The following is a 26,926-nucleotide window of genomic DNA, read 5'->3' on the forward strand; positions in this document are numbered from 1 at the left end:
GCCCCATGAAAAACAGAAATCCTGCCCTCCCAATATGCCAACTCGTGTGCTCTCAATGGCCATGTCCGTAGGCCACACTACCCCCACAGAGAACGTCAACCCTAATTCCCATTAGGCTGAAACTTAATATGCAAACAAGAGATCAAGGGATCTCTGTTCGCAAAATTTTAGATCCAGTTAAGTTGTTTAGAAATAAAATGATTCACGGTTAAAAAAAAGTAAATGTCAAACAAGAAGTTAAACCCAACAAAAAAATTCCCAAATTTTGTACAGTACCTTTGAGGCTATTTCTTGTTATTTCGTTCACAACAAAATTGCCCCAACTATGATCTGAAATTACCAGTCATACCCCTGACAGCCACCGAAAGAAGCCCCCCATTTCTTCGCTCACCCAATTTCCCTCCAAATCCCAACTCCCGACTTCCCCAAAACCGGCAACGGCATTATCACCGCTCCGACGACCACTCCCTGTATACAAATCGCTCCGGCGACTACTGCCGGTGAAAATCCTACCTGAATATCGAAACGATTGAGTCCGAGATGAAAACGACGTCGAAGCCGATGAAGCCAACCTATCCACATAATCCTTCAACCACGACCTCCCACCACTAGCAACCTCCGCCGCTACATGATCTCCTGGAGGCTCCGGCCCAGCCACATTCACCGCAGCCGGAGAAGCCACACCGTTTATATCCTTCCGCCCAAGATTATTGTCAGAACCTCCTTGCCTGTGAATGGACCCCGCCACCATCACTTCAGAATCGTCTTCCACCACGTACTCAAATGATCCAATAGAATAAGACCTACGAGAGTTAGGTACACTACCAGAATCTGCGGCGGCACTATTCCGGCGACTGATACTTCCAATCTCTAATCGGAAACTATCTCCGCCGGAAGCAGACAGAGACGAGAGCTTTGCCAGTTCCTCGGATTCGTTCACGCAGATTGTTGATCGGCAGAGAGGACAAGTGTGGCTAGAAGCAAGCCACGTGTCGATGCACTGAGCGTGGAAGGCGTGACAGCAGAGTGGAAGCAAACGGAGCTTATCGTGAGGTTCGAGTTTGGATAAACAAACAGCACAATCAACAGTAGATGAGCTTTTCAGACCAGTGACTGAATCGAAAGAGAAAAGTGGGAGTGAATCAATCAAGGATTGATATTCAGGAGACACGCGGCGGCTGGAGATGCGGGGAGCGTGATGCGAGTGATCTGCAGAGGCCACGTTGTGATCGCCGGATGATACGGTGGTGGTGGTGGAGGAAGAACGGCTGAGGTAGCGGAGGAGGAGGTGGAGTAAGACGGAGAAAAAAAACACTGCCATGAGTATGAGAGAGATGATGAGAAGGCTAGGGTTCAGATTCCCTTTCGTCGGCGACGACGTCATAGAAGAACTACCAACACCATTAGTCTCTCCAATTCCACCTCCAATCGCCGCTGACACTGGCGGCGGCGGCGGCTGAGGTAAGAGATCCAGCTTTCTTCTCATTTTGTGTGTGTGTGAGAGAGCGAGAGAGCGAGAGAATAGCCGATAAGGTTTTAGTTTCAGTTGATGATCAGAGAGAGAGAGAGAGAGAGAGAGAGAGAGAGGAAGAGAGGTGCGAGGAGGAGTGCATTAGTGGAGAGTCTGGAGACAGGGACGGGTTTTAAATGCTGTCGTCTTCCTTCTCCGTTTCCACTTTCCAGTCCCGATCATTCCAAGTGTTTACATGAGGCTCTTCAGACGCGCGCGTCTATGCTAGCGTAGAAGCCGGGATAGAAAGAAAGACACAAATACCCCTCAGAGAGGCTAAAATGCGCCAATGTGGTGGTTTAAGGAGGTGACTAGCCAAATTAAAGGAGGCCCAGATGGAAGAAAGACAAAGGAGAGAAGGAATTTGGGCAGGTAAACAGAAACACCCAAAAATAAAAACAGTTGAATTGAACAACCGATCTAACTATATTAAAACAGTTGATATTTTATTTCTATTTCTATATTTAATTTCTATAGATAATGGCAACAGAGAGGAAAGAATTAAAAACCATTTTGGTATGTTTGTGTGAATATATTTATATAAATAATTATAATAAATATATACATGTTAGTACCTTAATATCTATATCCACATGGATTGATTTTAATTTTAATTTTTCACGTTCCCAATCAGTTTTTCTAGGTAGGTGATGATCTGTCCTCTTGCAAGTTGCAACACTTGTTTCATTTTTGTTAATTTCCTCTTCAAATGGGGAAGGAAATTCATTCATTTTGTGATTTCTAGCAGTTGAGATTTGATTTGGGTAGAAAATTAGGAATTCAATGAAATATTATTGAACAAAAGAATATCTTTAAAAGCTAAAAAAAGATGGCTTCACTTTAATTAAAGTAAAAGAATCTAGTACATTAAGGGTAAATCAGTTCTATATAGAAGGACCTTGCTTTGGTTATCTTTTGCCTTTCCTAAAGTATATATTATGGATCGATCATCAATTACCAAAAAAGTATAAATGTGATTTTTTTCTCTCCTTTTTGTTAGTATATGTAACCATATATGTCTATAATATCAAAATAGAAGCAGATTATATGGGGATTTACATTTTTTAACCTACCCAAATAGATATCTTTTTTAAAGGAAACAATCCAAACTAAGAACTGGAAGTGTATCTTAATTACATTTGTGGTGGACAAACTATTCATGATCAGTGATTTTAAGACTAAAAACACAAGTGTAAACGACCCACTCCACCTTCTTTAACATTCATAGAGGTCAACCCAAAAGGATAACTTAATTATGCAAATTGTGTTTGGTAACAACCACTAAAATCATCTTATAGATGGGTGTAGTGTGTACATGTAATGAAAGTGAAGACGACGATGGTCAAGTTCCCACTCCATGTCAGCTAAAAGAAAAAATGATATAAGGAAAATGGTTTCTTACAAGGGCACGGAAGAAGGAATTTTTGCATGCTACAATCAATAAGGGGTTGGAAAATGGTATCATCCATATGAGATTTATAAAGAGCCTACATGACCAAAATATAAAATAAAATTAAAAAATAAAAACGCATGAATCTATATCTATCCTTGTAGAAAAAAGAGAAAAATTAATTTTTTCAAAGTTTACTTAAACTTTTTTCCAGTCAATTAGACAAAGTAATACTAATCTCATTTTTATTTTGTCACTTTGCTTGACTACAAAGAGAGGAAGATACCCGCCAACTTTCCCAAACAACTCAACTACAACTAAACTACAATGGCGGAGGGGCAATATAAAAACGGGAGTGGTGATATGACACCCCACTCCTCCCACCCCTTCCTACCCTATTTCTTGTTTAGTTTTTTTTTATCAAGAAGATTACCATCATCTCCTCCAGTCTTGACTTCTTTGTATCAAAATCAATAAATAATTATAAAACTTATTAAGTAGATTACCTGGATCGATAACACACGACATGTATTTAGAATATGTAATTTTCTTTTGATTACTCTTTATTTTATTCCTAAAAATTCTATAGGTCATAGGTAAAAAAGAGATTTGTGGAATAGAAAAATATCTTCTTCACTAGTGATGTGATTGGACTCGTGGGTTATTATTATACTCCTACACTCTATTTACAAAACCAAATATATGCCTCCCTAATGCAAAGGAATGGTAGAGAAAGGACTGGATGTGGAGAGTCTCTCTATACCCATGGTGTAGAGAAACTCGGTCCTTCCAAAATAATTTAAAGTATATTTGTTATGAGATGATGTTCTCTGTGCCGCAGCCTAGCCTGCACCTAAACACATGGGTTGGGTATTCAGGGGGGCAGGGTGATCATTTTGCCCACCCCTATGTGTCTGGGCGCAACCTATGCCCCCAGCACAGCGAACATTTGGCCATTTTTTATTATGCTATGTGGATGTAATCTTTTGTCATTCTGAAAGTTTGATAGGGGAGATATATATATATAGTTACTTGGATAGACTCCTCCTGAAATTTGATGAACTATCTCTATCATATTTCCCATTGCTAAGCACTTCTTGATTTTTAAACATAAGTCTTTTGAAAGTCTTATGCTAACACAAGTGAATGGATTAGAGTAAAAATCAACCATACTTATATGATAACATAGATAATATATTCAAAAAAAAATAAAAAAAATAGCATCAATGATGTTCCTTTAAGCTAGGGATGTAAACGGATCGGATTTGGCTCGGATATTGCTATATCCGCATCTGCATCCGATTAGCTTTTGGACGGATTCGGATAGTGTTAAATAGATACGAATTGGATATTTTATCTGTTTACATGTAAATATAGATTTTTGGATAACTATAGCCTATCCGTATCCGCATCCATTTAGCTTTTGGATGGATTCGGATAGTGCTAAACGGATACGGACACAGATACGGAAACAGATTTCGGCTATTCATTTACACCCCTACTTTAAGTCTTGTCAATTTATTTTGGCAATGAAAGGATTGTCCCGTTTTCTATGTGTTTATTGATATTTGAATCTTTTTAAAGGTATTAAACTAGCTTGCTCTACCCACTAAGATCACTCATTTGTTTTAGAGAAGGTCTGAGTAGTTGTCAGAAAAATAGGGGAGGTCTCAGTAATTTACTATAAAGTAACTATTTTTATTATCCGAGAATACAAAATTGACCTAGAATGTATACCAAACGCAGCCTAAGTCTATATTTCCTCTAACCCAGGCTGACAATATTAATCTAACTGCAATTAGTCCTTTTAGTATTATCTGTGATAGGAGTTTTGACATGCATACTCGTGAAGCAGGTTGGGCTTTCACTCTTATTTGCAATCAAACTTTTTGCTTGGCTTCTTATGATGATTTTGGTTATGCAAGTTGTGGACAAGAGTCCGAGGCAAGGGGACTCGATCTCCTTCAAGGCATTCTCGGCGCAAAGTCATTAGGTGCCATTTCCATTGTCATTTGGACTGATTGTAAATACCTAGTTGGCAGACTGCGGTAGAAAGGGGTAGAGAATAGCTTGATGGGCGGCATTGTAAATATTATGGAAGTGGAAAAATCTTTGATCGAGATAGCTCATATTATGTGTCATCCTCTCTCCTCTTGTTTTGGAAAAGACTCTCTTACCCTCCTGTGTTTAACCCTATGAAACTAGTGGCATATCCAACCCTCCCTAAAAAAAAGTTAAAGGACACTACCATAAGTTGAGCAATGAAGGCAAGGGCTAGATGGATATATAATCAATCAAAATCTGTACCTTCTAATTAGTTGGCCTGAAAAAATGCGGGTTCCATACAATTAAATATCCTTTTAGGGCCCGGAAAAGTTTCTAAAGGTGAGTGGTTATATTTTTGCTATACTACATTACTACTTGTTAATTTCATGTCAATTATTTCTGAAATTAAAGAGAACTCAAAAATATTTACCAAAAAAAAAGAGAATTAAAAAATCTTAAATAATAACAGGGAAAGAGAACGCCACTTGTTCGTGCAGCACACGTTATCTCTGTGCCCTGACATAGGGGTATGATGGTCATTTCATACACCCTATGTTTGGTGCGACCGAGTGGCATTCTTTCTCCCATAAGAATAATATAAGTCACAAATATATTTATTAATTAAGCCCGCAGAGTTTCGGCCCACCATTTCATAAGAATAGGAGTCTGATTTTAATGAGAATTTACTTCTCTTACACGGATGCAACGGTCCCCCCCCCTATCTAATAACATATTTTAATGAGCATGTACCTCTCTCTCTCTCTCTCTCTCTCTCTCTCTCTCTCTCTCTCTCTCTCTCATGTCATTAGTGCGGAAGTTGCTTTTATAATTTGCACCCATGGCATGCTTTGGGATACCATAAATATGGTTTTTTTTGCATGGAAGTAGGGCCGTAAATGGATTGGATTCGGCTCGGATAGTGCTATATCTACATCCAATTAGTTATCGGACAGATTCGGATAATGCTAAACGGATACGGATCGGATATTTTATTCGTTTACATGTAAATATAGCTTTTCGGATAGCTATAGTCTATCCATATCCGCATCTGTTTAGTTTTTGGACGGATTCGAATAGTGTTAAACGGATACAGACATGGATACGAAAACGGATTTTAACTATTCATTTACACCCCTACATGGAAGTAGATTTTCATCATTTTTGGTTGCCAGTGAAGGTTTATTGTAATTTGATTACTAGAATTGGATATAAAAAGAGTTTTTATATATCTTGTTTTTTTGTGGACAATATTTCCATTATGGCAGTCCTTATATTATTTGGGAAAAATTACTCTGTTCAGGAGTAGAGCTCTATCGATGTTTCACTACCCCCATATTGTTGCAGGGGCTGCGCTATCATGCTACTCGGAGGAATCAATGTGTTCATAGTTAAAAACCCCCATATAGATGTCGTCGAGGGAATTTGACCCATTGACCAAGTCCTTAAGCACATTTTTAAAGGGAGCAGTACCAAACCACCAGAGCAAACCCTGGATCGGCAAGAAAATTATATATTTTGCATTCTTTAGTTTAATGAATTTTTTTAATATATATATATATATATATATTTCACATATATACTTGAGCAAGTACTTGAGCACTCATGATTACAATAGCATGACTTAGTTTTATAAATTTAATATATCCACCTTCTTTAATTTAATGGATTTTCTAGATATTTCACATTCTTCCTAGGGTTTCCACCTCCTAGGTTTCATGTATGTATGAATAGAATAAGACAAGAAAAGAATAAAGAGAACCCTATGATACCTTAATAACAAATGTTTGTTCTAGTTAAGGATTTGTACTTAGAAGAACAGGTCTCGGGTTCAACTCCTCCCGCATGCTTCAACGTCGGATTTGAACTTTTTCCCTCTTGTAGGTTGTAGCCCATGTGACCTTCTATTTTAGTTTTCTTCTGGTACAAAATATATGGATTGACCCATGTTAGTCCATGTGATGGAGGACCATATAAGCCTCTCATTGATATAATTTTAGCTTAAAATGAGTAGAGAAAATAGTAAAAATTATAAAAGATATCATTTTGTATTTTATACATATTATCTCCATGTGATGGTATTTTGGTAATTTACTAGTTTTCTTTGGACTAAAGTTGGTCATTCAGATGTATGTGGGGATCTTTATTATATGGACTAACCCATGTATTGCCAAGTGATAAATAGTGAAATGTCATACTTCTTCACTAGGCGTAATAACCGTGTAGAAGGACCCAAATGACAACATGAGTATCATTATATTTTTTGGTATCAATATGAGTATCAGTGTAAGTAGTTAGAAAATTTAAGCTCTCTAAAATTTGATTATTCTTTTTTTTTTTTTTGGGTAAGAGCTAAAATTTGATTATTCATCACCAGGAAAGGCAGAAGATTGTTTGGAAAAAGTTTAAAATTTGGAACATTGTCCAATCTAATCCCTCACTTATAATATTGTAGCTCTAGTGTAAGGTTGTGGCATTATTAGCATAGTTTTAGGAATCAATATCGAATTGACTGAATTGCAGATCCATAGATCCATAGGCTGTGACTGATATCAGATCAGTGTTATGAAACTTTTAGGGTCAAAAAGAAAAAAATGGTTGTTTTTACATCAATGTTTTTAGGTACAAAATTAGATTTTTTATTATTATTATGTAAAGTAAAATTTCAAGTAAAACACTTGGGCTGCAATTGGTATGCATTCTTGGAATGTATTCCAGGTCAATTTTGCATTCTAAGAATGTATACCAAACACAACCTTGGTTTAATACAGATCAGAGGGGTGTCAAAATGGAACCGAAACCGACCGTTTATGATTGAACCGAATCAAATCGCACTGTATAAAAACGATGCAATTCTGATTTCATAGGTTCTATTACCGGTTTGATTCGATTCAAAATCGGAAAACTGTCGATTAACCGAATAGAATTCGGGTAGAAAACCGAGAATAAGAATATTCTTATTTGTTTAAGAATGAGGTTATGCACTCTAAAATATTAGGACTCCTTGTTGAGATTTTTTGAATTTCAATTTGAGTACCAAATTTATGAAGGGACAAAAGGTTTTAGTACGAGCATGTCTTAGTGGACTTTGTTAATGAATTGAGTGGGGTACGAGATTAGTGATGTCCTCGGGTTGGTTTCCCTTGTGGTACTTTGCGGTCTTGAGTAATCACTTAAAATTACCATTGTAACTAGCATGTCTAAGTGAACTTTGCCTAGAGCTAGATTTGTATGAAACAATATAATTTCTCCCACATAACAAGTATATGGAAAATAAAATTAAAGGGTACAGATGTGAAACTAGTATTACAAACAACATGTAAATCGGATAACGAAAACCAAATAGAAACCGTTAAAACTGCACTGCATATAAAACGATTCTGATTTTGAGTGATTCTTATCCGGTGTGGTTTTGATTTCTACCTTGTAAAATGTGCACCGAACCGGAACTCATCGTATAATCAAAACCGCACCATTTTACACCCTTAACAGATCATATCTAAAGTTTTTTTTTTTATTATTATTATTTTTAAATCTCGCTTTTACGTCTGTATAGTATCAAGTAAAACTTAAAACATAAAAATATTTTACAATCATGGGACCTCCAAAGATTCTAAAATAAAATTGTAGAAATAAAATATTGGGAGAGGGATGAGTATGCTTAGTAGGTTTTGTCTCTATTTCTCTCTTCCCCCATTGAAATGACCCCCTTATCCTTCAATGGGGAAAATATTTTACAGTTTGGCATTTTATGTTGAAACAATTAGAGGGTTAGAAGCAAAGATGTCTAAACAAAAAAAAATGGAAAAATCCATTAATAGGTATACCAACCTGTAACCAATGTTGCCGTAATCCAGAGACACAGATACATAATTTTGCAATAAAATATCAAGAAAATGTGCATTTTATATCAAGTAAAGTACTACAACTTTCATTAATTAAAAAAAAAAAAAAAAAAAAGGTTTAAGTACTACAACTACAATAATTAGATGAAAATGTGCATTTGATATCAAGTAAAAGCATTATTAGATGTTCATGCCACCAACCAGAGAAGATCTCAGTTTGAAGTGGAACTCTCTTTAGCATGCTTACACTTAGTATTTGTTGCAACTCTAAATGATAAATTTTCTGTAATATGTATATGAGAAAAGAACGCTGTTTGGTTGCTTGGTTTATGCATCTAAACCTAAAAGTATGCGAAATTACCATCCAACTCTTCTTGAAATAAAGTGTGCCTTCATTCATTGGCTTCTGTGCTGATGCATGAGTACAAGTGCAAGATAAACTCAAGAAAAAAATAAGGGGAAAAGATCTTTACTTGGTGGTGTTTCCTATGCCCTCTCACAAGGCACCGTGAAATGAGACCTCTGTCCCCTGGGTAGATACACAGGCATGCTCTCCCATTGGCACGACCAAATAGAGAGATCTCTTGACCAATAAAATAAATACACATACAAATTTTTTGTTTGGGTGAATAATACACATACATATTGATTATCACAATTCACAACTATCTTTCTTATAATGTCTCTTTAACTTATCCTATAATAACTAATTGCACATTTATTATTACTAATTAATTATTTAATATTAAATAAAATAAACATATAAAACATAACAGCCAACCGCACCATACATAGAGGGTGGGACCCACTTGAAATTTGGAAGTAAAACCCAACGCACGTAAAGCCGTGAAGGAGTGGAACCCTCCACCCGGATAGGATTCAGTCATGCATGGTCGATGACTCAGTGCTGTACGTGCACATTTAATGACACCATTATATCATGTATCATGTATCATGTATCATGTATGTATGGTGTTGGTATTGATGATCTCCTTTGAGGTTCGGAGCTTATCCCTATGTCCATTTCTGGTGTGCCAGCAGTCTTGCAGGATTCGTTTTCATTTTTTTTTTTTTTTGGATTTAGGAGCTTTTATATATATTTCTTTTAGGTGAGAAGGTAATAATCAGGAGACTTGAACTCGAGACCTCCTAGTGAGCGTGGGTATGAAGCACATCACAGCTCAGTAACTGTGCGAAGCAACTGTTGTTTTCGTTTTCAATTTTTTGTATCCTGGCACCCAACCTCCCACTCTAGTGGAAGAGGTTGAGTCATTTGGAACCCAGGTGGGAAATCTGTAGCGACAATGTCCAAAGGGTGTACGGGTTTCTTAGCGACAACTACAGAATTTGAATCCATCCAAGATAGCCTCCTTCTCGTTCGGAGTTTTGGGACTCTCTCAAGTCACCTTATTCTCGGACTGCTCGCATCTATTGAAGCTCTGAATGGTCTCCCCTCCACCCTTGATTTGTTAGCATACATAAGAAAATTAAATTAGGGGTAATGTGCAATATGCCAGTATCCTTTCTAACCTAGCTTGTATTTATTATATGGGTTAGCGTTCTCTGTGGGGAGTATGATCCCTGTGCGTGCACGGGAGACAATGACACTGCATGTGTTGGCATCATAGGGACAAGATTTTCGTCTTTCATAGGGGGTGGGATGGTCATTTTGCCTCCTCTATGCCTAGGCATGGGCGATACACCCCCACAGAGAACTTTTATCCTTATTATATTTTCTACAATTATTAATAAATTATTTATTGATATGGCATGGGATATTCCTTCTACACTTGCAACATGGGGAACCCTCCCTCCTCCCAATTAAATTTATGAGGGGCTCAACAGAGAGAAAAGAACAAAAACAAAATGGAATGAAACATAGAATTAAATTCCCTCATCCATCCTCTTATTTTGGATCCATTGAGCCGAAAAGTTTTTTTTTTTTTTTTTTTTGGGTAGAACATTGAGCTGAAAAGTTGGTAACAAGTTAAAAGGGAAAGAATTAGTCAATTTTTTTACCCCCCAAAAAAGAAAATAGTTAATTTCAATTAGTTAATAAAGGTGCTACCCTATTTAAGTAGTTAGTGTATGATATGTTGTGGTAGAACAATATGGTTCATTCATGTACCTTGTCCTATATCTTATCAAAAAAAACAATGTACCACATCAACATCTCAACTACCGATTGCATTCTAATTTCATCAATAATTGTTTTCCTCCTACCCAAACAGTACCCAATTTTAGTTGGGGGAGTTGGGGGTAATTAACTCGTAACACAATGTAAATACAATAACGTTGTAACGGTTTATGAGTAACTGGATGAGCCCATTGGACCACCTGTAAACAGTTTCAGCCTCAGCACCTTGATGGGTTAGGTACCCCTGAGCAGTAGTTTGACCGAGCTATGCAGAGTCAAAGCGAGTCCGACCGATTCCAGATGAACATTGTGCATGTTATCTTCTTCCTTTTTTCTTTTCCATACTCATTTAGAACACATCTGAGAAAATATGTGGTTGGTTTATACCAAGTGTTGGGCCAATGTTCGGTACACACACATCATACGATTCGAAATTCTATTTGTGGGAAGGTTTGTTACAGAATGGTCATAATGCGTAGATGTCGTCTCACTTTATGTTGGACTACTCTTCCTTAATATTTTTTCGCATATTTAATCATCTATCAGAGTGGCGCAGCGGAAGCGTGGTGGGCCCATAACCCACAGGTCCCAGGATCGAAACCTGGCTCTGATAACAGAGAAAAGGCTTCCATCTGTTAAACTTTTTTTTCAATCTATTGGATTTGTGGAACAGCTACTGCTGCTCACATATTCTTTTGTCCTTTCCCTTTGCTGCTGTAGGCTGCAGCATGGCTTACTTTTCCCAACAAGCCTTTAGCAAATGGTATCTCTTCTATACACACAAAACAAAACAACAGAACTGGCCATTTCCTAAAGGGCTTTTGCCTCTCCATAGCCAATCCCAAGTTGGTGGGGTTGGCATCCAACATATCACACTGCATGCATGTTGATTTGTTTTGCATGGCAAAACACCAGTTTCTCATGTTTTTATTTCAGAGTTCATGACTTAAAGCTACCCAGCAAATAACACATCCTGATCTCATCCTCCCAACAATGTTTCCACCTTCCTTGGCAGCAACTGGATCTCCTTCTTCTGATGATCCTACTAACTACTTTATCTTCATTTTTCCATGAGAATGTTGTACTCTTGCAAAAGCTTGGAGTAGAAACCAGCCCCACATGAGAAAAGATGGAGACAGGCTGCAATATTCCTATTGAACATTCATTATACATCAAATGAATAGAGAAGAGTAGCAGTACACTCTTAATAAATATTTGAATTAGTGGTACTCTCAGAAGTGAAAAGTTGGTCAGCAACTCTCATAGCTAGTAGGTTTTGTCTCATACTGCACCACATTGATCATGCAGCTCCGACATCACCATCAATTGATTAAAAAAACATGTGCAGCCAAATGGAATGTACTGGTTTGATAGACCTACCATAATATAGATAAATTTCCTTGGAAGTTCTCTTGAGAACCATGGAAGGAAACCTGGCCTTGATAGTAGGAACAAGGCTCCCAGCTCAATTTTATAATTTTTTCTTCTCTGTGAAGTGTTGGATTTGTTGAAAGCTTTAGTCCCACATGAGAAAGATATGAACAGAACTTCTCTTATTAAGTATATGTTACTTGCAGATAAGCCATCAAAGGTACAACCTTAGTTGAACAGGATCAGTTCTATAGGCTCATACCTCTGTATCAGAGTTCTAAGAGACAGACTACAGAGATTCCCTTTTGCTTCCCTGCCATCTTTTTCCAGAGCCAATGCCGAGTAGCAGAGGATGATTTTGTCCTTGTCATAGGAAGAGAACAAAGGATGACTGTTATCCCTGGACCAGATTATCTCAGACATGCAGTGGATCATTTGTTCCATTTCTCCCACTCAAGAGGACCCTTTGTCTTAAGGCTACTTCTTCTGAAGCTTGGCTCACTTCTCTGATTGGCCTTCTAATCTCTGATATCTCTTCTGTATCCCTCAGGTGATGGGCCTTCTCTTAACTTTGGTACATGGCTATGTGACGGCAAGGAGGGTTCCATAGCTTACATATTATGATCTTCTGGGATGCATGTGAATTTGAAAATCAACACATGGAATAATTCTTCTCTTGCAACAATCACTATTCTCATAGTCCAAACCGTCTTAAGGTCAAGAAACTATCATATGAAATAGCTACAGTTACCTCTTGGGCTCTTCCTCAGCACTGATCTAACTGAATATTGATGGAGTCTCACAGAAATTTAGAATCCTCTTCTGTAGGCGGTTTGACTGGTAACTGAACCAGGCATTTCCTGCTGGGCTTCTCTCCTTTCCTCTGCTCATTGAAACACGCAGCCACAGGACTCGGACTTTAATTCTTGCATGGTCACAGTGTAGCACTTGGGTCATTTTGGATTGTGGCTCCTCCCTTCTCAACTCACTTGTCCATTATCAATGCAAACTCCCCATTGGAAAATTGTAGGTCTCATTGCTGAATGCTGTTGGTATCCCATGGTTTAAAGAGGTATATTGCATGCGTTCATTTTAAGAAGTGCATACCGTAGCCAACATAGGGTTTGGCATCCATCATTCCCACATGTTCATTTGGCTTGACAAACCACCAGTCTGTTATCTCATGTTTTCTTCAGAGCGCACCACCACTACTATTTAGTACACCACTTTCCAAAAACTATACTTATTCCCAGAAGTGGGGAAAAATAATATTACTAGTGATGATGAATCAAGGATATAAATCTATACATCTTAGCTTCAAAAACCAGGAGTAAGTGATCGCTAAAGCACAATATTGAGATCACATGCTTGTCACCAAGAAAATAAGGGTGCAGAAACTGACACCACACAGCTACAAATAACAAACCCCATAAATAACACATTCCAACTCGTGCAACAATGTGTCCACCTTCTTTGACAGCAGAAGGATCTCTTTTCAATCCCACTCCATCCTTTTTCTGAGAGAGTGCTGCGTTTGCTGCTGCAGTCTTGCCAAATTCAGAGGAGATTCCAGCCCACATGAGAAGAGGGGGTAAGAGCAACAGCAATACCTTTATTGGATATTCTTTAGCTTCAAATAGAAGAGGAAACAATGAGTGGTAGGATACTGTTTCAAAGAAAATAGATACAAAATCCAAATTAGCCTCCATCCAAGGGGCCAAGGGGGGGGGGGGGGGGGAAGGACTGCAACACATAGCTTAAGTACTATAGAAAATGCACAGCCACATGGGACCATTACTTTCATCCACTCGAACAGTTGTATGGTCACACAGTAAGGCCAGTACTAAACACCTTTCACTTGGGTGGGACTCTTAAAAGAATTGTTGCAAAATATACTCAATTCTTTGACTCATGAAATCGGATTCAGGTTGACATAGACTATATTCTCTGGAAGAGATGATGTTAAGGAACACTACTTTTTCTTGGGCTCAACACATATTTATATGTTAAACGAACTACAACCATATTAAAAATATCACAAAAAAGAGGTCTCCAAGCATCTGTTTCAGTCAGATAAATCAACTGAACCTGTTTGATACTTCTACCTCACCGCAGATAAATTTTCTTTAAGCTTCTGGACCAAGTCTTCAAAAGGAAAACTTACCGAGCTTGCAAAATTAGCCCCACATTTTCCTTTTCACCTTTTCTTTTCCCTTAATGACAGATCAGTTGATGATAACTGAAGGAAAGAGTCCCTTTCTTACTTCATAAAAAACTTCTAATCTTGCTTCATCTATTTTTCCTATTACCTTTTCTTTAGAACGAGTCAAAATTGAAAAAAGGGCAGGAAATGCAGCACTGAACCCTCTCTTATGTTGGCCTCACCTGAAATAATTACTTATGGACCTAAAACCTATTTTTATTACGTTTAACAATAAAAAGGCCTAGAGCTACAATTTTGAAGCAGGAGTTGCCTCATACTGTTAAAGATTTGAATGCCATGTTTGCCTGAGGGCACCAAATGATTGGCTATCCCTTCTCTAGCACAACTCCATTTCAATTCATGTTTTCCCATAAACCTAATTTTGCATTGACACATCAGTGTAGCTGTCCCCTGGACCTCACAGACCTTGCTTGCATCGTAGAACCTTGAGCAACAACTTTCTTCATCCACTTTTCTTGCAAAATGATTCTTGAAGTTTTTTTTGCAGGTAAACTGCCATCTTTTACTCAATTACTCCCTCTTTCATTTTATCTCCTTTTTTCTCCTTCGCCTCTTTTCCATTTCCTTCCATTCCTCCATCTCAACTCACTTGGCCTTGGTTAGGGATGTAAATGGACACCAAATCCAGATTTGATCTAAAATCATATACCTTTAATTGAATATTTATCCAGATGGTCGGACATTGACCCAGATATGGAGCTCTTTTATATTTGTTTATCAATCAAATACAAATTCAGATATTTCCGTATCCACTTAGCTATATCTGCTTCAAATTAATATCCAATAAGCTATCCCAATTTACATCCAATTATAATTCAATATAGCTACATACTTTTGATATTTATATTTTTAAAAGGTTTTAAAAATACAAAATTTCCAAGAATTAAAAAAAATTTATTTATATAGATGAGAATAAGTTCCATACAGATATTTTCTAAATAAGTAAAAAAACCTAAGATTAGATTCAAAATTCAACTTAGTATAGCATAAAAGACCCAAAATTCTATTTCGTCTCGTATCAGTTCTTCTTTGAGTTCTCACCCTAAAATACAGCAAGCCACAGGCTCACAGCAGTCCAGGACTCAGTCTTGGGCTTTGCACTCAGATTAATGATCACTGTTATCATTTCTTCCACAGGTCATTTTTATTTTTTATTTTTCCTTTTTTTCTGCTAAATCATACTGAAATTAGGACTTCAGCATTCTATGTTTTATTAGGGGGTTATCCACTCATTACTGCATGCAATCCTGCTGCCAGATTGAAAGCCATTAGCACTTCATCAAGTGAACCCCAATTTGGGTTCTGATCAATAGGAATGGTAATGCAGTGCTAATCCCAAACCAGTGAAATCCAGTGGGATATCAGCTTGCGACAGGATCACAGGAATAAAAGGACAAACCATATTTGGAAGAAAAAAAAAAAAGCTAATGGCAGAATATCAGTAGGTCTGATTTGGCCAATAATCAAGTCAAATAGTCTGATTTTAGTGTAGAAGATCTTGGCAAAATATGATCAAAATCTGATGGTCAGATTCACACTTATGGCGTAATTCTACTTGGGGTAGGCTAGCTCAACAACTGCAGAATCGATGGACAGAATTAGGGATCTAAACAAAGATCAACTAAGGCTCTAATAACTGATTGAATTATTTGAATAATAACAGAATATAGAAACAGAATCAGAAATCTGAAAATTTTATGAATTGTAGTAGCAGTAGGATTACATATTCTAATTGGAAAGTTCAGATTTTAAACCGTCACAAGATTCAGAACTAATAGAAAAACAGAGAACTGAAATCAGAGTTTAGAGATCAATTTTAAAACAAGAGATTTGGAGAAATCCAAGTTGAAGTATGAAACTAGAATCGAAGGGAAAGAGGATTTTTTTTTGGCTTTTGAAATTGATACTGAAATACAATAGAAAATCAAGAACAGATAGAAAAAAATATATATAATCAGGAATCACCACCGGATCTGTAAGGTTGGAATCACCCCTAGTACCCCAATCTTTTCACCACCAGGGAGCTTACTGAATCACCATAACAGAGAGCATTCTGAATCACCACAGAACCAAAGGCAACAAGCCAAATTCATTACTCAAATTCGCGTACAAGACTGGACCCCGTACAAACTTATATAGAAAACTCAAAAACAGACTCAAACACTAAAGAGGAAAGACCTAAACCAATCCTTAACTAATAAGGTAACATAAACTGACTCGAAATTAAAATAATTAAAAAAACTGACTCAAAAGAAGACTCTAACTAACTAATGAAGTAAATCCCGTATTCCTACCTTCTACCCACATATTAGGTCCATTAAAGTGGCCTATTATAAAGAAAACCCATAGGGCCAAAGGCCCAACATGTATAGAACCTAACCCAAGGGTTATTTTCACTAAAATAAGTCATTTGTGATTTATCGTCATCAATTATCCCTGGCTTGAAAAAAACTTTTCCACGAGTTTTGTAGTGATGAAGAAGAAACAACATGTGAGTAGTATCTTTGACCATTCCCAAACAGAGCTCCAGTTGTGTACATATAGTATGAATAAAGTCATCAACCTTGGGGATTTTCTCGTCGAAGAATTGAAATGGTAACACAAACTCTACTTCAAGAACAACATTGTGATTGTTGACAGTTTCTTGTAGAGTATCCTTGACTTTGTCCTCACTCTTGGCCTCATCTTCCACTACTATTTCAACCTTGTCTTCAGTCTTGTCTGCTTTGATCTCTGTGACATAGACCTCCATATTAGAATCCTATACCTGCAGGTCTTCCGTCTTCAAATCGACAAGCACTGCTTCTTTATTGTTGCAGGCCACTGTGATCTCTTCAGTTCTATCCTCAACTTCCTTTTCTTTGAGTGGTGGTCTTTTCTGTAAAGGGTCATCCTGGTATCCCGATTCTTTGCTGAATTAGAGCCAATCATTTATTTTGTTGCCTCAATTCTCCAAGAACTTGATTAAGTTAAGTTTTTGGATGTAGGCCATCTCAAAGGGACTTAAGTAACAGCTGGCCATGGTTCTAATAGCAAATAATGCAGTGCTAATCCCGGACCAGTGAAATCTAATGGGAGATCAGTGTGCAACAGGATCACAGGAAAAAAAGGACAAAGGCCTGGGCTGGAGTCACCACCAAGGTGCCTAGTGAATCACCACGACAGGGAGCATTCTGAATCACCATATACCCAAAGGCAACAAGCCAAATTCATTACTCAATTCGAGTACAAGGCTGGAGCCCATTACAAATTTATATAAAAGACTGAAAAAAAAACTCAAACACTAAAAAGGAAAGGCCTAAACCAATCCTTACTAATAAGATAAAATAAACTGACTAGGAAACTAAAATAATGAAAGAAATTGACTCAAAACAGGTCTCTAACTAAACTAATAAAGTAAATCCCGTATTCCTACCTTCTAGCCATATTTTAGGTCCATTAAAATGACCTATTACAAAGAAAACCAATTGGACCAAAGGCCCAACATGTATAGAACCCAACCCAAGGCTTATTTCCACTCAAATAAGGCATCTGTGATATATCTGCATCAAATAGCTATCCTATTTAAGGTAGGATTCCCCATGTATAAATTGTTTGCAGCATGTATGTGAGCTCCCCCCCCCCCCCCAAAAGGATAACTTAATAAGATTGGCATGTTCCCTTTACTACAGAGATGTTTCTCCAAAGCATTTGTCATTAATTTCCAAAAAAGAAATTTCAATCTACTATCCTTGGCATGTTGATGGATTTCCACTGCTCTTTTATCCTCCATCACTCTTTATAAGTAATGGTTTAACATTTTCTAGCCAAGGAAAATTATTGTGCCTAGAATTTGTGATTGAAAATTGTCAAAGTAATTTGCAGGTTTCACTTTTACTTTTGAATTCTTCTCCTATGCTTTATTTTTTATTTCAGTCTCGGCTTTTTTTTCTTTCAATCAATAAGAATAATTAGCCTATATTATTGGATACCAATCGAATATAGTTATGCGGCATGGGAATTCAACTGAGAACCTGTCAACTTAGAATATCACTGGATATGCTGATAAGTAATGAAAATTAAACTCACATCTCAATTCCCAATGGCATTTGGACTAAATGGGTTTAAAACCATATATACCTACATCCACTCCATTTACATACCCAACCTTGGTCAGTTTTGATACATAATATTGCTTGGTAGATTGAGGTGAGTCACCCCCTCTCTTCATGGTTTCAGATCAGTCAACTTGGCATATCAATTCCCAACTATTTGACAGATATCATTTGGACTAAACAGGTTTAACACCAGATATACCTACATCCACTCCATTTACATACCTAGCCTTGGCTACTTTTGATACATCCAACCCCCTCTTCATGTTTTCAGATCAGACAACTCGGGATTGGCAGAGTCTAATACACCAATATCATAACCCCTCCCCCCCCCCCCCCCAAAAAAAATAAATAAATAAATCAGTTGACCAAGTCCATTCACCCCATCCAGGATTGGTCAAATGCGGCCAAGTCAACTTGGGACAGATTGGGAGTCTGATCCCATCCCAGATCCTGAATTTTAATTTTTACCTCTCCTTTACTCTTCCTCCCAAGAGGAAAAATAATGAAACATAGGATCCTTCCTTCTTCTATGCATATTAGAGCAGAACAATTTAGGAATCGTTTGGCTGGGCATACAACCTCAAAGCGCAAGACTTCAACAGTCTCAGAAAGGAACAGAATTTGTTTTGGAAGTGTACCTAATGACAACAGGAAGTAATGTCTTGCATCCTCCAAACTGCACATTTCAACAATAGCAAGGGGGACCACAAAATGGAGTGATGCCTTCTCGTGAATATGCCACCCAAAGAGAAAACCACAGGTGTAAGCATAGGCTACCATCTAGTGGTCATCCCTGGCACAGGCTTTTTCCATGCCTTAACTAGACATTGAGATATGGCGATTAGGACGAGCACAACTGTTATTAATGGGGTAACCTGTAATTACACAATATTCAATATACAAAATTAGTTATTGACAGAAGTATCTCCTGAATATAAGGAAAAGTCTTGTATGCCGAACATATTATCCACCAACTCATTAATCCAAAATGCACTGAAAATACAGTGAAATGGATGCCTCTAACCAGATAAGGAATCATTTGCCAAGCAGTGTCCAGGACTAGGCTATAAAAAGGTTGAGAATCCAGCATCATTTCAATTTGAGCTATGGTCACCCAAGCTAGGCCCATCTGATTGAACAGTCAAGACCAATAAGCTTGAGTACAATGTGTACAATTTTAAGATAAGATTTAACAAAAGAATGATGACATAAGCCCATTCTATGCTCAATATATAACAGTATAGGATTGCCTGAGGAAGCACAGCAAAAGAGGAGTCGTCCCACACCAGTCCACCAGTGAAAGACGCTGTTGGTGCCTGGATCTTGACCCCAATTTCTCAAGAAAGAAAGCAAGCACTTTGCCCAAAATAATATAAATACCCAGAAATTGGGAGCCTAATATGTATGGCAGAGTCCCCTATCAAATGGAAACATACTGCGGAGGACTTGTTGTATCTGAAAGAAAGGAATTGCATCAGTAATGCATAAAGAGAGAGTAATAGAAGTTTAAGCAATGGGTTTAGGTGTCAGACTGCATGAAAAAATCTGAGACACCTTCCCAGAAGTCAGTAAAGAAGATTGGCTTACTCTTACATGCACGCAACAGTGGAGTAGATGAGACAAACAAGACTCAAAAGTTCTTTTTTCCCCTGTGTTAATCAGCCACAACAAAGTTTCATCGATATGATTTTTGAAATTCCATAATATATGGTATCAAAAGTCCATATGGAATTTTGTAAGAAATTAAAACTAAATCTATTTTCACTATGTCTTTCATTCTTTTTATTATTACTTTTTTTCAAAAAAAATTATAACACAGGATTACTATAAAAGCTGGTTTTATTATTTTACTAAGTTTCTGTTATATAGGAATTTTAGCGTACTTTGGAGTAGAGATTATAGTAGAGTAGGTCAAGTTCATAGGATAAGTTATTTTAGAAGCCCACAGATATGCTTGTAGTGAAAAAGACAACCAGCAACTATTAATGAAAAAAGTTTCAGTTCTTTTGGCTGCATGTTTGCAAGGAGAAAAGAATCAGCAGTTAGTAATGAAATAAGTTTTGAGTATATAGGGAAGGGTTGTCACTGGTACTCATGTTGGGCTGTGGGGAACCAAACACGATTGCTTCAGGAGACGATGAGGGTGTGCTACGGGTTAACCTTGAACCGGACCTTTCCCACAAGGGTTGGGGATGATCCTTTTTACACCGTGGAATTGTGCCTAATTAAATTAAACCATCATTAGATTATGTAGCTCTTCGAGGCGGAAGCGTCTTTGGATGGCCTACTACCCATACCAGCCATAGGAATTTCTTGGCGGCATCTGTGCATTCTCTTTCTCTATTTCTAATAATCTTTTTGCTCTTATCTTAAATTTTCCTCTCTAAACTTTTCTTATTCTTATTCCCTATCTTATTTGTCTCCTCTAGTCTCATTCTTATATCTTATCATTTGTTATTTTTAATCTATTTTGGCATACCAACGCTATCCTACCTCATAAACGGAGAGAGAGAAGGGGTAGCAGGAACAAGGAAAAGAGGGGAAAAGGCAAAAGGCCAATGACCATCGTGACTATGCATGATGAATTAGAATTTTAGGGGCACTCTGCTCAAACAATGAGGACTAGACAATAAAATGACCATTCACAATCAAAAGTTTTCAGGACGATGAAAAAACCATCACTACAATAAAAATGCAAGTTATCTTCCAATCTCCATAATCGTGACAGGAAACTAAAACCCATTCTGTCATCCCTTGTTCAGTCATTTCCTATAGCTTCCTCCTCCTTTTTACCCTTCCAAGTCATAAACTCCTCTTCTCAAACTCAGAATCCAACTCAAGACCATAAATTTTTTAATTTTCATTTTTTTACCCATTATTCATCAGAAACTCACCTGGACTTCCATAATAAGTAGGAAACTTGCACTATAGAGTTCATTAATTTTTTATACTGCATAATGTAACTCCTACTCTAACTCACTTCCTAAAACTTTCCAAGAACCATGAACTTTTACTCTACTTTCCACATGTAGCACCCACTCCCCCCGAAATCCATATCCTAAATTCCACACTTGTTAGGAAGCACAACAGGCAGACGATATGTTGCTCTGCAGTTATGCAAAAAATGACCTTAAAAAGTTTTTTAAACAAAAAAACCCAAGATGTCTGCTTCAACTTTCCAATCAAGACAAGGAACGAATCACCTTTCCAACATTGTGATACAACAATAGCTTAATTTAAAGAATAAAACCAATTGCCAGTGATGCCACATTTCTGAACAACAGAACAGAAGTACTTCCCTGGAAAATTGTCTTGCTCACAAGAAAGACAAACCTCAGATAGAAAGAACACGGATATAAAAGCTACAATCAACAAACACATATTTAAACTGAAGTAAAAGAATTGCATTAAAATCATCAACCTCATTTAAGCCGGTCAGATGCAAACACCAGCAGACCACACTGACAGAATACAGATACATTGCAAAATTATATACTTTGAAACTCATTGGAATTCATGGTAGTAAGAAAAAGGAGTCCAACAATCCAATTAGAAACAAAATTTGAGTAATTGATGAGAGAGACAGAACAAGCGAGGGAGTTACCTGCCTATACTACAAAACGGCCCAAATGAAACCAGGAAAAAGAACCCAACCGCAGCACCCATCATCAAAAACCTCCAAACCCCCTAACCAATCCTCCACGACAGTAATGCCTTAAGAAGTAAACAAAATGCACAGGCGCCGCCACAGCAAACAAGTGTTTGGAGCACAACAAGATCGCAAAAAAGAAACCCCCCAGCAAATCCCTCCCTTCCTCCAGAAACGAAAACGAAATCAACAGGCACCCCAGAAGAAACCCATTGTACTGAAAATGAACGTGATCGACAATAATAAGCACCGGTGATCACACAATCAAAACCCAAACCGACCTCTGCATCGACGAAGTTGGCGAAGATGGAGAGGAATCGTTCGAAGTAAGCAAAGAGAGGTGGGTAGTCGAGAATCCATGGGCTGGTCTCTTCTGAGTACCATTGGGAGAAGGGAAGAGAAATTGACAGCAAGCGAGTTAGAGTGAACTTCGAAGTCAGTGCTTCGGTAGGAGGGAATGAGGAGGAGCTTTACGCAGGTGCAACGCCAGCGAACCAGGCTAGCTCTTCCAGAGACCGGTTTATTTTGCAGAGATGAATCGGGTTTGGTTCGTTGATTCACTGGTTCTTCCTAACCCCTCGAAGGAGGGAAAAAGAAAAATGTTGGGGGCAAAACAGGGAAACAAATGAATTCTCTCTTATACAAATGGTAGCAGGAGAAGAGAAGACAAACAAAGGGAGTAACTGTTCCGCGCCTCTGACCTTCTCTCTCGCTCTTGTCACAGAGTCCGACACTGCCGAGCCGAGCGACCACCGGAAAGCTTAACCATGTTGCGACAAGCCCCTCGCCTACTGTCCAGAGCGACATCCATGATGAGGGTACGGTCCCTCTCAACCGCAGATGTGCCGGCGACTCCTACCGGGGATTCATCGTTCATAGAGGCATGGAAGAAGGTGATCCCCAACATCGACCCACCTAAGACTCCTCTCTCTTTCATGCAACCAAGACCCTCGACCCCTTCTTCGATCCCTTCGAAGCTGACCGTCAACTTCGTTCTTCCTTACCAATCCGAGCTCTCTTCCAAGGAGGTCAGTTGGTCTCTCGATTTCCTATTTTCCCTATTGATTCCTTGTTTCTATCTTTTGTTTCCTCTGGGCTTTGGTTATTTTGTTTTTTTTTCCCCTTATTTGATGATTATGCTGATTATCACGAAATCGGGACCTTTAGATTCGAAAATGTGGTTTGTTTTGAGATTTTGAGTGTTTTATACTTTAATTACTAAGAAAAGATGCTATCGATTGATTTAGGAACTTGGGGTTTTGAGTTCTGGTAATTTTTCAAGCTTGGATATTGCTGTGTTTTGTTTCCTAGGGTTTTGGAAGTAATCACTTGGTGATTATCAATCGTCATACCAATGGATGCTGTTTGACAATTCATATTGCGTCAGGTAGTCAGATTATGTTCTGGATTAGAAAATGCATTTTTATTTCTAAGAAGAAAAAAGGATGGTTGACTTGGAGAGCTGTTTGACAATAAACCGGCTCATTCCCTTGATCATTCTTATTCCAATTTGACTCAATGAAGTGGCTCCAACTTGAATCCTAGAGCCTTCTGAGATGAAGAGAATTGATGGTTGTGCATCAGTGCCTTTGTGGGATAACCGTGTGAGCGCCCTTCCTGAAGGGTCTGTTTCCTCCATACTGGGTTTAATTATGAGTAGGATTCCAGTATATTTGCTTCATGTGGTGTGACCTCCAAATTTTTTTCATGAACTGCTTTGATGGTTAGTGTGTTGGATTCTGTTTGAAGTATTCTACATAATGCGAATAATTAGACATCATTAGATGATGATTCCTAGTGAGTGTCTGGTTACTGTAGCTGGCATCCCTTCTGGATTTTTTTCTCTTTTTTTTCTAACTATCCATGATTTCAACATGGCCGGTGATGATGCGATTCTACTACCGTAGTCATTTTTGAATGCAGAGATACTTTACTTTGGGCATTAAAGTTGATGTTAACGATACTTTTGAGTTGTCATCTGGTTAAAGAATGGTGAAACAAACAGCATTTAATGTTATTAGTTGACGGTTGATGTTTTTGGTTGGGATTATTGAGCATTTGTGTGATTGTAGTTTGGTTGCAACAATGACTTGTCAATAAGCCATAGAGGAAGGATTGATGTCATTGGTGTTTTTAACAATAGGAAGAATTTTCATTATATCCTGTTGTAGGGAGATTGAACTCCTGTTTCCTAACACTTATGCTGCTAAGCATGAAAAGCTTCTTAAAAGATTATCTGCCATGGGGAATAAGAACCAGCTATGGAGAGACACTTGTCCTAACATCACTGGCACTGAAGGTTAAGGAGGCTACCTATATTTCCTTTATACCCCTTGACTTATCTGTAATCAAGATCAGGCTGGACTTGGGGCAATTCGAGGACTATTTTAGTATTGCCTGGATTCTGTAGGTGCTGTGGTCCAGGGATTGGGGCATTATCTGTAGCATTGCTCCCTTAGGTTCCATTACTCGGCCACTTTTTTGCTAATGTGATTCACCTGGGACATAAGTAGTGAAGCTGACTACCCGCAGTCCTTTTGTGTTAGTTTATGTAAACTGAGGCAATGTCCTGCATGTATCAAAACCAATGTTCTTTGAAATCTATACGGCTTTGTTGAGTTAAATATTTAATGACACCATAAAACTTAGAGTTGGGAGTTGAAGCCTGTAACTACTGGACCTGGAGACAGATAGATACCAGATAAAAACTTCAAATCAGCCTACAAATTCCAGTATAGGTGATTTTACTTTTGGGTGGGCTGTAAATATATTGACTTTTTCAAATGCTTCTAACAATTCTTGTTATTGACTACCTTCGAAAGGTCTGTAAGAAAAATAATGGATGGAAACTATATTAAACAGGTTAAGACGTTATCATGCGTAGATTCATTGATAAATGCCATTGTTGGATCTGTCTGGTACTTTTCCAGATGGGAATCTTAGACATCTCCATCTCAGTTCAGCTTATTTGTAAACACAATAGTTGGGTTAGGAAGTATCAGTTACTCAGTATTCTGAATGTTCTTTTTTGCATGTGTCAGGTTGATATGGTCATAATCCCAGCAACAACTGGGCAGATGGGTGTTCTGCCTGGCCATGTGGCCACTATTTCAGAGCTGAAGCCTGGTGTCTTATCCGTGCATGAAGGGAATGAGGTCACCAAGTACTTCATCAGCAGTGGTTTTGCATTCATCCATGCAAACTCTTTTGCAGATATTATTGCAGTCGAGGCAGTACCAATTGATCGCATTGACCCAAACCTTGTCCAGAAGGGGCTTGCAGAGTTCACCCAGAAGCTCAGCACAGCCAATACTGACTTGGAGAAAGCTGAAGCTCAAATTGGAGTGGACGTCCATAGTGCTCTCAACTCAGCCCTCACAGGCTAGTGGTGGCCTGTGATCAATTAAAATTTTAGTTTTCTTAAATCTTTCTTTGGATTGCATGCAAGGAGGATGTATTCTCCTTTCTGGATTTTGCCATGATTTCCAGGATATTGAATAAATTTTTTGAAACAAAGGAATTCTGGAAATGTTTCCTTTTTCCTTTTCCCATTCCTTGTCTTTTCTGGTTTAGAGATGCATTTTACCTTGGGGGAGGTTGTAAGTTGTTCATATTTGACAAGTTTATTATATGAATTCGGAAGATTTTTAACTTCTTGAATCTACTGTCTGCCTTACATTCTGAACATTATCATTGTAAACTGTCCACTTGATATTGTTTTAATGGGAGTCATGAGGAGGATAAACCTTGCTGCATAACAGAACGATGGAAATATCCAACTTAACAATTCGTTTAGATTATTGCTCTCTGACTAAGATCTTAATTACAGGAACATTGAAGGCTGAGACATGATATTCTTTGTAGAGGCTCCCTCTGGCAACCTGACCTTGAAGGGGATTTCTAGGGCATTTGTTATTTGCTCCACAGGAAAGAACACAATTTAATCCTTGGATGGTAGGGCTATTCATGATATGTGGCTTTCTAATTTCTATTGGCCCAACCTCCAAAATTTTTTTTGGAGCCCATTCCAAGTGACGTACTAGGTGATGAGAATCAACACAACTGAGATTTATTTAAACTTCTGAACTTTTTTACAAAAGAAATATAGGCTGAAGATTCAAATCAACTAGATGAATCCTTATTATCACCAATGGATCATATTTTGCCATTCAAACACCAGTTTAAGTGTCAATGCTTACAATTTTTGACAGTTAGACGTGGGTATGGATGAGTTCAAATTGTTGTTGGATTTCCGAAATCTGTGATGATAGATTGAAAGATGGAGGTGCAGATTCATTTTCTATCCAAGGAAGCTGAAGATTCAATTCCATAAATAGGCATGGGGCTGCTTTTTCTGGATTGGGCTCTACGGTGCACCCTTTGCGCCGCACCTGAACTCGTCACGTGGATGAACTCTCATTTTGTCCGGTAAGAGAAAAACAAGTGCCAAATAGTTTCCTTTTAAGTAGGGAAACTGAAACTATGTTAAGTAGGGAAACTACCCGCCATTCCATAGTCCTAAAAATCGGCTAACCTTTTGGAATTGGTGTGTGATTTGTGAGATTATACTTCATCAAAAAAACAGTTTCCTTCAAGTAGGGAAACTATTTACACAATGGGCACACAAGGCAAGTACGGAGAAAACCACACAACTTGTCTT

At 38.0% G+C, this 26,926-nt stretch overlaps 2 protein-coding genes, 1 non-coding gene and 1 pseudogene across 4 annotated transcripts; 2 read left to right on the forward strand and 2 right to left on the reverse strand.

Moving 5' to 3' along the window:
* Positions 1 to 231: 231 nt before the first annotated feature.
* LOC122663624 (E3 ubiquitin-protein ligase ATL4-like) lies at positions 232 to 1,501 on the reverse strand. Of its 2 annotated transcripts, XM_043859226.1 has the most exons (2): positions 485 to 1,501; positions 232 to 454 (listed from the first exon to the last, which is right to left on the reverse strand). In XM_043859226.1, exons 1-2 carry the CDS (start codon positions 1,484 to 1,486, stop codon positions 344 to 346), a joined length of 1,113 nt encoding a protein of 370 aa, XP_043715161.1. In that variant the 5' UTR covers positions 1,487 to 1,501; the 3' UTR covers positions 232 to 343. The 2 variants fall into 2 exon arrangements, with proteins under 2 accessions (XP_043715161.1, XP_043715160.1); XM_043859225.1 differs by having other exon boundaries at positions 232 to 1,501.
* Positions 1,502 to 11,466: 9,965 nt separating this feature from the next.
* Positions 11,467 to 11,538, forward strand: TRNAM-CAU. The gene has a single exon. It is a non-coding gene; the product is annotated as a tRNA-Met (tRNA).
* Positions 11,539 to 13,570: 2,032 nt separating this feature from the next.
* On the reverse strand, positions 13,571 to 22,680 carry LOC122665935 (annotated as a pseudogene).
* Positions 22,681 to 22,927: 247 nt separating this feature from the next.
* LOC122664962 (ATP synthase subunit delta', mitochondrial-like) lies at positions 22,928 to 25,930 on the forward strand. Its single transcript, XM_043861011.1, has 2 exons — positions 22,928 to 23,294; positions 25,308 to 25,930. Exons 1-2 carry the CDS (start codon positions 23,034 to 23,036, stop codon positions 25,650 to 25,652), a joined length of 606 nt encoding a protein of 201 aa, XP_043716946.1. The 5' UTR covers positions 22,928 to 23,033; the 3' UTR covers positions 25,653 to 25,930.
* Positions 25,931 to 26,926: the final 996 nt, after the last annotated feature.

This window comes from Telopea speciosissima, chromosome 6 (genome assembly GCF_018873765.1).
Source record: "Telopea speciosissima isolate NSW1024214 ecotype Mountain lineage chromosome 6, Tspe_v1, whole genome shotgun sequence".
NCBI classification, from domain to species: Eukaryota; Viridiplantae; Streptophyta; class Magnoliopsida; order Proteales; family Proteaceae; genus Telopea; species Telopea speciosissima.